This window comes from Pseudophryne corroboree, chromosome 2 (assembly GCF_028390025.1).
Source record: "Pseudophryne corroboree isolate aPseCor3 chromosome 2, aPseCor3.hap2, whole genome shotgun sequence".
NCBI lineage: Eukaryota > Metazoa > Chordata > Amphibia > Anura > Myobatrachidae > Pseudophryne > Pseudophryne corroboree.
The window spans coordinates 816,996,078-817,010,132 of NC_086445.1; the positions used below are offsets into that span (position 1 = coordinate 816,996,078).

Genomic DNA, 14,055 nt, shown 5'->3' on the forward strand with positions numbered 1-14,055 from the left:
AGTCCACATACCCACACAGTTGTATGATCACTTACATATGTATTTCCCCCCCATCAGACACACACACACTTAGTACACACAAACACCCACCCAAATGTATGCCACACATATTTTTGCACATAACCTTTAGTCCCGACCACCCTCCAAGCATTTTATTACCTGGTGGGTGTAGAAGGCAGGCAGCAGGATGGATGCTGGCCGGGGTAGAGAAGGGAGGCAGTTAGGAGACAGGAGAGGAGGGGCCAGCCAGTACTGGAGCTCAGATCATTGCTAGCTTGTCCCAGGTTAGGGGCCCAAACAATGTGCAAGCACAGCGCGGCGGTGGCCCGGGGAGCACAGTGCAGGCTGCGGAGTCAGTGACTGCTCCTGCTTGAAGTTGATGCTCTCTTCTCCGAGGTCCCTGGCGTTGTGGTGCGCGTATACGTCCTTCCTTGTGGGTGGGGCCTATTTTCATTATATCAGCTGTATTAGTAGATCTGATTGGTGTGCGGGCCGTCTGTCATCTGTGGCCCCACCCCCTTAGCGCGTCACCCAGTCACGGCTTTTGTGCATAACAGGCAGCCAAGGGAGGGCTAGCCAGCAGATGACAGATGGCCTGGACACTGATTCGGCCCACCGAGGATCTCCACGGTGGGTTTAATGGCCAATCCGGCCCTGCATATCCAAAACAAATACAAATACAAAACTCACAAGGGAGGTTTTGGCAAAACAAATACAGATCCAAAACATGAAGGAGATACAGATCCAAAACAGGAACCCAAATCTCGAGATTTGGGTCGGCGCACATCCCTAGTTAAAACCAAATGCGCTGGGTAGAATTCACTTGGACACACTTTATAGAAATATATAGCTCTGTTACAGAGATACAACAAATACCAAAAAAGGATGTGTGGCGGGCACTTTTCGTGTTTTGCGTTTTGGATCTGGATCCCTGCTCATGTTTTGGGTCTGGATGATTTTTTGAAAAAAAAAAAAAAAAAAAAAAACCAAAGAGCTAAAATCACAGATTTTGGCGAAGATTTTGATCCTATGGTATTATTAACCTCAATACATTCATTTCCAGTCATATGCAGTCTATTCTGAACACCTCACACCTGACAATATTGTTTTTAGGCCAAAAGGTTACACCAAGGTCACTGGATGACTAAGCTAAGCGACCCAAGTTGGCGGCACAAACACCCGGCCCATCTAGGAGTGGCACTGCAGTGGCAAACAGGATGGCACTTTGAAAACTAGGTCTAAAGAGCACATAATGCAAAGGAAAAAAAAAAGAAGAGGTGCAAGATGGAATTGTCCTTGGGATCTCCCTCCCACCCTCATGTTGTATAAACTGGACATTCACACTTTAGCAAACCAATTATTTTAGCGACAGGGTCTGCCACACGACTGTGGCTGAAATGATTGGTTTGTTTGATCCCCACATAAAAAAAAGCAATTAATCACCACACCAAAAAAGAAACAATCTCTCCTTGTGCAAACTGGCTCTACAGAGGCAAGATGTCGTCCTCATCCTCCGATTCCTCACCCCTTTCAGTGTGAACATCCTCATCCTCACAGAGTATAAATTCGTCCCCACTGGAATCCACCATCACAGGTCCCTGTGTACATTCTGGAGGCAATTGCTGGTAAAGGTCCTCCTGGAGGAATTCATAATTAATTTTGATGTCCAGACCAGATGTCAACACTTGCACCTGACTGCCCTGCATCACCACCAGTGGGTGGGCTAGGAATTATTTTCTTTTCCTCGCAGCTTCAGTTGTGGGAGAAAATTAAGGAGGACCTGTTGACGGGTCATGTACCGCTTGAGTTGACAATTTTCCCACCAGCAGGTCTTTGCACCTCTGCATACTTGTGTCTGCCAGAAAGAGATCCAACATAGGCTTTAAACCTAGGATCGAGCACGGTGGCCAAAATGTAGTGCTCTGATTTCAACAGATTGACCACCCTTAAATCCTGGCAAAGCGAATGAAGGGATCTATCCACAAGTCCCACATACTTTGTGGAAGCGCTCCGTATTAGCTCCTCCTTCAATTTCTCCAGCTGCTTCTGTATAAGCCTGATGAGGGGAATGACCTGACTCAAACTGGCAGTGTCTGAACTGACTTCACTTGTGGCAAGTTCGAAGGATTGGAGAACCTTGCACAAAACTGAAATCATTCTCCACTGCGCTTGAGTCAGGTGCATTCCCCCTCCTTTGCCTATATCATAGGTGGATGTATAGGCTTGAATGGCCTTTTGCTGCTTTTCCATCCTCTGAAGCATATAGCGTGTTGAATTCCACCTCGCTATCACCTCTTGCTTCAGGTGATGGCAGGTCATGTTCAGGAGTGTTTGCTGGTGCTCCAGTCTTCAGCACGTAGTCATTGAATGTTGAAAGTGGCCCGCAATTTTTTTGGCCACTGACATCATCTCCTGCACGCCCCTGTCATTTTTAAATAAAATTCTGCACCACCAAATTAATTGTATATACAAACATGGGACGTGCTGTAATTTGCCCAGTTGTAATGCATGCACAATATTGGTGGCGTTGTCAGATATCACAAATCCCCAGGAGAGTCTAAGTGGGGTAAGCCATTGTGCAATGATGTCCCTCAGTTTCCGTAAGAGGTTGTCAGCAGTGTGCCTCTTACAGAAACCAGTGATACACAGCGTAGCCTGCCTAGGAATGAGTTTGCATTTGTGAGATGCTCCTACTGGTGCCACTGCTGTTGTTGCTGCGGGAGACAATACATTTACCCAGTGGGCTGTCACAGTCATGTAGTCCTTAGTTTGCCCTTCTCCACTTGTCCACATGTCCGTGGTTAAGTGGATACTGGGTACAACTGCATCTTTCAGGACAATGAGAACACTTTTCTTATCGTCCCTGTACAGTCCGGGAATTGCTTTCTTAGTGAAGTGAAATCTAGACGGGATTTGGTACCAGGGACACAGTATGTTTTTCAACTGTCTAAATCCCACTGCACTAATGGCGGATAACGGATGCACTAACACCAGCATAGTTGTTATTGCCTTAGTAATCTGCTTTGCAACAGGGTTACTGCTGTCATATTTCATCTTCCTCGCAAAGGACTGTTGGACAGTCAACTGCTTAGTTGAAGTAGCACAAGTGGTCTTCCGACTTCCCCTCTGGGATAACGATAGACTCCCAGCAGCAACAACAACAGCGGCAGCAGCAGCAGTAGGCATACCACTCAAGTATTCTCTGGAGGAAACCCGGTTAGGAGAGGACTTGTCAGTGACGCCAGTGACACGGCCGGCAGGACTACCGACATTCCTGACTGAGGAGGAAATTGACGTTGAGGGAGTTGGTGGTGTGGCTTGCAGGAGCTTGGATACAAGAAGAAGAAGGGATTTAGGCATCAGTGGACTGCTTACACTCTTACCCAAAGTTTCTGAACTTGACAATGAATGCGCTGCAGGTAACGTGTAAGGGAGGATGTTCCTAGGTGGTTAACGTCCTTACCGCTACTTATTATAGAGATTGACAAAGGCAACACATGGCTTGACACCTGTTGTCCGGATTTGTGGAGAAATAAATCAACACCGAAGAGGTGGCATATTTGGTAGTTTGCCCAGGCATTACAATAGGCTTTCTCATCCCTCGGACAACAACTGTCTCCACTGGTGTCTTATTCAAACAAACCACATCACCATCAGAATCCTCATCGTCAACTTCCTCCTCAGTGCCAGCTACACCTATATCCTACTCATCCTGGTGTACGTCTACAGTGACATCCTCAATCTCAATATCAGCAACTGGACTGTGGGTGCTCTTCCTAGCACTTGCAGGGTGTGTGCAAATGGTGGTATGAGCCTTCTCTTTCCATACAATCTTGGGAAGGTGAGGCCTAGACATCGCAACCGCGGACACACTTGGACTCTCCTTGGGGATTTGTGATATCTCTGAACGCACAGTTGTATTTTCCTGTGCTTTAACAAGCTTATTTATTTTTTAATTTATTGAGAGGGAGGAGGGCTTCTATGCTCATGAGAAGCTGTGCCACTAGTCATGAACATAGACCAAGGCATTAGCCTTCCTTGCCACTTGTCGTGAAAGGCATTTTGCCAATTTTACGTTTCTCGTCATATAATTTCTTTTTTTCTGATTACTAATTTTTGCTTTTTGTATTTTACATGCCCTCTATGACATTGGGCATCGGCCTTAGCAGACGACGTTGATGGAATTGCATCTTCAATGTCATGACTGGTGGCAGCAGCAGCTTCAGCACTAGTACTAGGAACTGGACGTATTTCATCCAAATAGTTGTTCTCCATTACACAGGACAGCACCCATTTATTATTACAGCACACAGAACAGCACCCCTTAATTTTCACAGGACCCCTGTATACTTACAGCATACAGGACCAGTGTAATGTTATTTGAACAACAGCACCCCAATATTTTACATCATACAGCAGTGTGCTTTTAATTTTTAACAACTGCACCCCTGAATTTTTACAACATACAGGGCCAGCAGCACACAGGAGGAGGACAGTGCCCTTGCACCCTGTACAACACAGTGACAGCCAGGACAGCAACACCCATGTACAGCTGCAGCACATTAAACACCAGTGACAGCCAGTGACAGTCAGGACAGCCAGGACAGCATCCCTAACAAAGCACAGGTACACAACAGTGACTGCAGCAGCACCCCTACAGAGCACACACTAACCTCACCCGACGCCACCACCCACAGAGAGAGACAGAGGTCTGTCTCCCTCACTCTCCAAGTCCAGAGTGAAAATTGCGGCGATACGCGGCTGTTTATATGGAATCCAAAACCCGCAAGATTCCGACAGCGGGATGATGACGTTTTGCCTCGCTCTCGGGAAGTCTCAAGCCGGACTCGGATCCTGTCTTGGAGCGTGAAGTTCGGGGGGGGGGGGTCGGATCTCAGGGAACCGAACCCGCTCATCTATAATTATGAGTTCTCAGTGCTTCCTGCTGTTGTTGTCATAAGGGGTAATATTTACTAAAGGTCAATTTTGTTTGTTTTTGTTCGATGTTAGATCGGTTTTAAATTGATTCTAATTGATGTTGGGCTTCCAGGGTTAAAACACACACTAACTAACAGATGATTTTTTATATTTAGTTTCTAAATGTTTGGTAAATGTATGTTTTAACCCTGGAATCCCAACATCGATTAAAAGTGATGGAAAAAACATGATACATAGGGTATGGGCAGGGGCATCAGGACATTTATAGGATGGGGGGGGACAAGAAAGATCCTTATTTTGGCACCCCTGGGGTGGAGCCACTAGGGAGGGGGAGGCAGTACTACGGGGGCCAAATAGGTGGGGAGGAGATATATCTGGGTTACCCTCCCACCTCATCCTCCACACCCACACATCCCCCCTGATGTTACTACAATTCCCCTTATAGGAGCAGGAAAGAGTGAGAAGGAAACAAAGAGGGTGTCAGGGGGCGGTATGTACAGAGACGGCCCTAGACATAGGCAAACTAGGCAAATGCCTAGGGCATTTGGTATCCCTAGGGGCACAAGCAGCTTCTGCTGATTAAAATGATATGCAGCACAACTATATTCTCTGTGTAGCATTTCGTATGCAGAGACAGTCACAGTCTCACTCAGAAGTTAGCAATGCCACATATCATTTTAATCAGCAGAAGCTGCTTGTGCGTCCTAGCCACATACTAATGCAAATAAGATGCATTTTCATGAAAAAAAAAGGTGCTCGACATTAGCAGAGCTGGCTGGGAGGCGGGAGCTACCAACTGACTCATGCCAGGCATCTCCTGCTGCATGGCGTATTGAGGCAGGATGTATGAGGACACATATGTATCCAAGCAGAGGCAGAGGTCACAGTGTTAGCATTCGTGTGAGTGCTGTGTGCGGGTGAGTTGTTTGTGCAGTAGTGTTCGCATATGTGTAAGGGGCATAGGGGGTCATTCCGAGTTGTTCGCTCATTGCCGATTTTCGCTATACTGTGATTAGTCGCTTACTGCGCATGCGCAAGGTTCGCAGAGCGCATGCACTTAGTTATTTTACAGAAAAGTTAGGTATTTTACTCACGGTATAATGAAGCTTTTTCAACGCTGTGCTGATCGTAGTGTGATTGACAGGAAGTGGGTGTTTCTGGGCGGAAACTGGGAATTTTATGGGAGTGTGCGGAAAAACGCAGGCGTTCGAGTTGCAAAACGCAGGAGTGGCTGGAGAAACAGGGGAGTGGTTGGGCAAACGCTGGGTGTTTTTGTGACATCAAACCAGGAACGAAAAGGACTAAGCTGGTCGCAATGGCTGAGTAAGTCTGGAGCTACTCAGAAACTGCGGGGTAATAGTTACGAGAAAATTAGCGAAGCTTTTGTTCGCAATTCTGCTATGCTAAGATACACTCCCAGTAGGCGGCGGCTTAGCGTGTGCAATGCTGCTAAAAGCAGCTAGCGAGCGAACAACTCGGAATCACCCCCATTATGCATGTCATTATGTGTATAAATGCAATAATAGTGTGCGGCATATGTGTAAGGGACATTATGTGTGTCATTATGTGTATAAGGGCACTAATAATGTGCGGCGTATGTGTAAGGGGCATTACGTGTATAAGGGCACTAATAATGTGTGGCATATGTGTAAGCAGTGGTGGAACTGTGGGAGTTAGTGGAGTCGGCTACCACCAGGCTCCTGACCTGCCCCCTGCAAAAAAAAAAAAAGCAGCAGCGAGCGATCGTCAGGCAGCGGGAGACAGTGGAGGAGATGTACCCCCTGTACATCTCCTCCACTGTCTCTCGCTGCCTGACGATCGCTCGCTGCTGCTTTTTTTTTAATCATTCTTGCAGGCGGAGGAGCTGTGTCAGTGACACGGAAGCTGCCTCCTGTATATACAGAGAGCTGGCACTGGCTGCAGCTAGGGGGAGCTCCAGAGCGCAGCTCCTCCTGGGCCCATCCAGTTAAGCAAGCCAGCCGAGTGAAGCTCTCTGCTCCTCCGTCAGGCTGATGATAGCCAAAGGTAGGCACTGGCAGCACTTGCCTCAAACTGCACTGTGGGGTGTGTGTATGTATGTGTGTGTGTGTGTGGGGGGGGAGGTGTAGTTGGGGGTGCTGGGGGGCTTTAATAAATGTTGGAAGCAATGTGTTTTGTGTCTGCATGTTTTTAAGTGATGTGTGTGTGTGTTTTTAAGGAAAGTTGTGTGTTCTAGTAAAAGAGGCATTCGTGTGAGAGGCATGTGTGTGTGTGTGTGTGTATATAAGTGAGAGGCATGTGTGTGAGAAGCATGTGTGAGAGGCATGTGTGTGTGTAAGTAAAAGGCATGTGTGTGAGAGGCATGTGTGTGTAAGTGAGAGGCATGTGTGTGAGAGGGATGTGTGTGTAATTGAGAGGCATGTGTAGGAGAAGCGTGTGTGTGAGAGGTGTGTGTGTAAATGAGAGGCATGTGTGTGAGAGGTGTGTGTAAGAGCTGTGTGTGTAAGTGAGAGCCAAGTGTGTGAGAGGTATGTGTGTGTAAGAGGCGTGTGTGTGTGTGTGTGTGTGTGTAAGTGAGAGGCGTGTGTGAGAGGCATGTGTGTGAGAAGCATGTGTGTGTGTGAGAGGCATGTGTGTGTAAATGAGAGGCATGTGTGTGAGAGGCGTGTGTGTGAGGCATGTGTGTATAAGGGAGAGGCATGTGTGTGAGAGGCATGTGTGTGTGTAAGTGAGAGGCATGTGTGTGTGAAAGGCATGTGTGTGAGAGGTGTCTGTGTGTGAGAGGCATGTGTGTGTAAGTGAGAGGCATGTGTGTGTGAGAGGCATGTGTGCAAGAGGTGTGTGTGTGCGCAAGTGAGAGGCATGTGTGTGTAATTGAGAGACAAGTGTGTAAGTGAGAGGCATGTGTGTTTATTAGTGAGAGGCATGTGTGTGAGAGGCAAGGATTAAAGGAGGCATTTGAGCATTTCTACAGGACTATGTACAGAGCACACACCTGGTCTGGGTACACGCTACCTTACAAATATATGGAGGGGTGTCCGTTTCTGAGTGTGTGTGTGTGTGTGTGTGTGTGAGAGAGGCGTGTGTGTAAGTGAGAGACGTGTGTGTTTAAGTGAAAGTGGTGTGTGTGTGTTTTTAAGCGAAGAAGGCGTGTGTGTGTGAGTAAGTGAGTGAAAGAGGCATGTGTAAGTGAGAGGCATATGTGTGTGTTTAAGTGAAAGAGGCATGTGTGTGTGTTTAAGTGAAAGCAGTGTGTGTGTGTGTTTTTAAGTGAAGGAGGCATGTGTGTGAGTGATTGAAAGAGGCATGGGTAAGTGAGAGGCATGTGTGTGTTTTTAAGTGAAAGCGGCGTATGTATGTTTAAGTGAAAGAGGCATGTGTGTGTTTTTAAGTGAATGAGGTGTTTGTGTGTTTTTTTATATATATCGGCAAACCGCTGTGCCAAAGCACCTCCATCGAGACCCACTGGCATGTGAGGAAGCACAGTAGGAGTACTATAAAGGTATTCTGATGTCTGTTTTATTGTAATGACTGACTTGGAGTGTGTCCACTTTGTATGTGTATCTATTCTATATTACTATTGGGAAAGGTACCTGAGCGCGCTACTACTGTTCACCCTGAGTGCCGGATAGTTACATATGGTATGTGTGTGTATATGTAGGGGGGCACCAAAATTTATCATGCCTCCGGGCGACTGGGACAAACTTACGCCACTGTGTGTAAGGGGCACTGTGATGTGTCATTATGTGTATAAGGGCACTAATAATGTGTGGCTTATGTATAAGGGACACTATGTGTGTCATGTGTATAAGGGCATTAATAATGTGCAGCATATGTGTAAGGGACATTATTTGTATAAGGGCATTAAAAAAGGTTGGTATAATGTGTAAAGCGAATTATGTTTCTAAGGACATTAATAATGTGTGTAAAAATGTGTAAGAGGCATTTCTGTGTGGTATTATGTGTATAAAGGCATTACTAATGTGTGGCATTATGTGCATAAGGTGCTCTATTGTGTGTTGTAACATATAGAAAGAGCAGTACTGTGTGGTCTAATGTGTATAAAGAGCAATATGATGTGGTGTAATGTGAATAAGTGGCAATTCAGTGTGATGTAATGTGAATAAGGGGCACTACTGTGAGGAGTAATGTATATAAGGTAAAATGGTACTACTGTATACTACTGTTTATTGCATGATAAAATATGAAAAATGATGCACTACTCTGTGGTATAATTTGAATTGGGTTTACTATTGTGTGGCCATGCACCTTGCCAGCAAAAACACACCCCTTTTTGGGCTGCGCGCCGAATGTGCGAACTGTTCCTATTTAAAATATAGGGGGTAGGAACACCAAAATAAGGACTTATGGGTGGGGGTAATGGTGCTGGGAAAGGGGTTCAGGGTGAGAGGTGGAAATGGTGGCGGTGCTAGGGGGCACCAGCCAAGATCTTGCCTAGGGCATCATATTGGTTAGGGCTGGCTCTGGGTATGTACTAAGAAGAAAATGTGGTAAACCACAGTTTAACGCATTTTCCTAATATACAAAGCCCCGGCTGCCAGGTCAACACATGCGCAGAATGACTTGGGGGCTGAAACCCAGAAGTGATGGTGCCGCTGGGGATCAGGAAGGGCAGCTGTTATCGGGAGAGCTGTCCTTCGCAATGCTAATCGCATATGTTAGAACGTATGCGATTAGCATAGTGACGATCGGCGGCAATGTCTATTAGTACATCCCGCCCAGGGAGAGAGAGGGGAGCATGAAAGAGAGAAGATATTTTGGAGAAATATAGGAGCAAGAAAGGGTATCCGGGTGAGAGAGAGAAGAGAGAATGAAAGGGAGAGACAGAGAGAGAGGGTTTCATGTAAAAAGAGGGAATGAGAGAGGGGAGCGCGCGAGAGAGAGGGTGTCAGGGAGAAAGAGAAAGGGATGAGAGAGGGCATCAGGGAGTGAGCAAAAGAGAGAGAGGGTATCAGAGGGAGGGAGAGAGAGACAGAGAGGGTAGCAAGAGAGATTGTCTGGAAAAGAAAGATGGAGCTAAAGAGAGAGAGAGAGAGAGAGAGAAAGAGTGGAGCTAGAGGAGAGAGTGTTAGGGAGAGAGAGAATGACAGGAGCAAGAGGAGAGAGATGGTTAGGGAGAGAGAGATAGGAGCAAGATGAGAGAGTGTGTTAGGGAGTGAGGGAGTGGGAGAGACACTACCTGACAAAACACAGCTACAGGTCTCTCATGGGGGCGGAGCTTCTCTGCTTTAGACCCCCCCCCCCCCTAAATGTCTGATATTCATGGCATTAGTAAGGTGGGTGGGTAGCGTGCAGCCCCGTTCTGTCTCCTGTGCATATGAACTGGCACTGGAAGCATGAGGGGCTGTACAGCCACATATTGCTGCTGCTGCTGGTCCCTGTATTAAATGGAGGTTGTGATGTGTGGTCTTTCATCTGACAGCACATCGCTCCTCCTGTACATTGGCGCCTCTCATGTTTTTTTGTTTTTTGTTGGGGGGGGGGGGGGCGAGCTGCCACCTTACCTCACCCGTTCAGATGCCTCTGGGTACTGGAATAACAATTCTAGCTGTAGCTGGGGAAAATGTGAGTCTAGTGTACGGAAAAGCATTATCATGCACCAATAATAAAATAACTTTTGGGCCCTGGCATCCTGTGCAGCTAGTGGTGGTGCAGCATGGTTGGAGTGAGGGGAAACAGTAAGTCAGAGACATAAAATAGTCAGCTGCTGTCAGTAGTAACAGCAGTGGCGTAACTAGAAATTTTTCTCCCCCAAGCCAAAAAATTCTCCGGCGCCCCCCCCCCCCTTCATGCTCCATAATTGGGAGCAAGAAAGGGACAAATATGCGCGCGCCGAAGGCGCCCGCGCCAAAAAAGGGGTGTGGTTTCGTTGGTATGGGCGTGGTTTCGTATAAAGGGCGTGGCATTGCAGGAAAAGACTACCTTATACCCCAGTTTTGCAACCTGCACGCCCATACGTTGGCCACCACAGGAAAGAAAAATAATCCTGATTCATGCCCCTTACATTATTTGCCATTTTTCCTCCTTATAGTAATGCCCAGTATACATTATGCCACATACTGCAATGGCCCTTAGACATTATGCCGCACACAATAATGCACATGACACAATATGCACACACTGTAATGCCCCCGACACATTATGCCACACACCGTAATGCCTGTGACACATTATGCCACACACCGTAATGCCTGTGACACATTATGACAGGAATCGCAATGCCCGTTATACATTATGCTACACACTGCAATGCCCCTGATACATTATAGCACATACAATGTCTGTGACACATTATGACACACACCGCAATGTCCGTGATACATTATGCCACACACTGCAATACCCGATACATTATAGCACATACAATGCCTGTGACACATTATGCCACACACTGCAATGACCTTGAGACATTATACCACAATGCCCGTGATATAGTATACCATACACCGTAATGCCTGCGACACATACCGCAATGCCCTGCCCGTTATACCCTATGCCACACACCGCAATGCCCGTTATGTATTATGCCACACTGCAATGACCCTGAGACATTATACCACATATCACAATGCCCGTGATATAGTATACCATACACCGTAATGCCTGTGACGCATTATGACACACACCGCAATGTCCGTGATACATTATGCCACACACCGTAATGCCCATTACACATTAAGTCCTACAGTAAGGCTTCTAATTACTTTTCAATTACCTGCTCGTTGTCAGGGGTTTCATGCACTTGGTGTCATGCTCGTTGCCAGGGGTTTCATGCTCTTGGTTCCATGCACGGTGCCAGGGGTTTTCATGCTCAGGGTGTCATGCTCGTTGCCAGGGGTTTCATGCACTGGGTGTCATGCTCGTTGCCAGGTGTTTCATGCATTGGGTGTCATGCTCGTTGCTAGGAGGTAGTCCTTGTTGCTAGGGCTGAGCTCCCAGTGCCACATATGTCCCCAGTGCCAGATATTCCCCCACGGTGCCAGGTACTCACATGCCCCAGTGCCAAATATAGCCCCCCCCATGTGCCAGGTACACATATACCCCCCCAGTGCCACATATGCCCCCAGTGCCAGATATTCCCCCCCAGTGCCAGATATGCCCCCAGTGCCAGATATGCCCCCAGTGCCATATATTCCCCCCCAGTGCCAAATATGCCCCCAGTGCCATATATGCCCCCAAGTGCCAGATATTCCCCCCGTGCCACATATGCCCCCAGTGCCAGATATTCCCCCCCAGTGCCACATATGCCCCCAGTGCCAGATATGCCCCCAGTGCCATATATTCCCCCCCAGTGCCAAATATGCCCCCAGTGCCATATATGCCCCCAGTGCCATATATGCCCCCAGTGCCAGATATTCCCCCCCAAGTGCCAGATATTCCCCCCATGCCATATATGCCCCCAGTGCCAGATATTCCCCCCCAGTGCCATATATGCCCCCAGTGCCAGATATTCCCCCCCAGTGCCATATATGCCCCCAGTGCCAGATATTCCCCCCAATACCATATATGCCCCAGTGCCAGATATCCCCCTTCCAGTGCCATATATGCGCCCCCCCCCCCCCCCCCCCCGCTTTTTGGAGGGACACGGAGGGCACAGCTCGCCTCTCCTGTGTCCCTCCTGCTGCATCATCTCCGGCGGCCGCGGGTCTAATAGGGGGAAGTGCCGGTTCGTGAGCCAATTAGAGCTCACGGACGGCACTTCCCCCTATTAGACCCGCGGCTGCCGGAGATGATGCAGGAGGGACACAGGGAGGCGCGCTGTGCCCGCCGTGACCGTGTCCCTCCAACAAGCGGCGGAGGGAAGGAGACTGCAGACTGACATGCGGACGCTCGTCCGCATGTCAGTCTGCTGTAAATCAGTGGCGCCCCCGCAGCCCCTCGCCCCCAAGCCACCGCGAGGACTGCGGGGGCAGTAGTTACGCCACTGAGTAACAGTCATTCAGCATTTATTTAACCTTCCAACTTGGACTTGCTGTGTGCCTGGTGTTCTTCTGTAATATTACCGTATGCATGATTCTGGAAAATGAGCCAGGACTGTTGTTTCCTATGTATGGTGGTAGCTACGTCTACTGAGGAGGACCAGCGATGGCGACAACAATAACAAGTGAGCTTACAGAGTCCAGCACCTAAACTGAGATGGTATTTCATTGCAATCTAGCACATTGTAAGGAGTAACAGGGCTACCCAAAGTCTTGTTGGTCCTGTTAATATCTGTTAAGATCTGTTAATATCTGAAACACTGTACATGCAATATAAATATATTTTTACTTATCATGTTTCCAATAATTCTCACTTGTAAGCTGGACTTTGCCTGTTTTCTCTCTGCTACGTAAAGGAGGTGCTGTTCTGCTGATTGAAGAACTATTAAATGAAGATAAAAGTGGCCCTGTGGGTGCACAGTTATTCTCATTAAACATGTTGGTCCTGGCGGAAGGAAGAGAAAGGACCCCATCTGAATACACCAAGCTCCTCACAGACTGTGGCTTCAGGGACATACAAGTGAAAGTAACTGGAAAGCGATTTGATGCAATCCTGGGAAGAAAATTACAGTAGTATAATTTTTTGATTTATAGATATGATTATATGTATGTGTCTGTAACAGCCTGGTTGTTTTCTTCCCTGTATTAATATCATATTATTAAAACAAATATACTATTTTTATCATTTAATAACTTTATCATAAAAACTAATTATATACATTTTAATAGCTTCCTCGCAAGGTTATACACCGGAATTATACCTCTTTAGGATAATTAGGATAATTCTATTCAAGAAAGATTGCATGCAAGATATAGTAAAGTGTATTTTCATTAACAATTGATCTTCAATAAAGTTCACATATATTATAAAACAGTAAGTACACACTGTCAAACACAATCCAATATGTAAATATTTTTTAACTGTATATGGGTGTGTAAGATAGAGCTAGAGATAAATAGAGAGATAGAGATAGTTTGGGGTAGTGTGTGGGGGAGGAGAGACCACATGGCATTCTTTGTTTAGACCATTTATTCCCAAACTGTGTGCTGTGGCATTGTGTGGTGCCTCTGGGCACTTGCAGGGGTGCTTGGATTGGTGGTCCAGGACCAATTCAAATGATTTATGGTCAATGTAATA

At 47.0% G+C, this 14,055-nt stretch overlaps 1 protein-coding gene across 4 annotated transcripts in view; it reads left to right on the plus strand.

The window, feature by feature from the left end:
- The window catches only part of LOC135049801 (acetylserotonin O-methyltransferase-like), a 131,096-nt gene extending 117,497 nt beyond the window's left edge, over positions 1 to 13,599 (plus strand). For 3 of the 4 annotated variants that reach the window (XM_063955681.1, XM_063955680.1, XM_063955682.1), the window contains exon 8: positions 13,274 to 13,599. In XM_063955681.1, the coding sequence (XP_063811751.1) occupies positions 13,274 to 13,491 (218 nt within the window). In that variant the 3' untranslated portion in view covers positions 13,492 to 13,599. Of the gene's footprint in view, positions 1 to 13,238 lie in introns of all 4 variants that reach the window. The other variant, XM_063955684.1, reaches the window with a different exon arrangement.
- Positions 13,600 to 14,055: the final 456 nt, after the last annotated feature.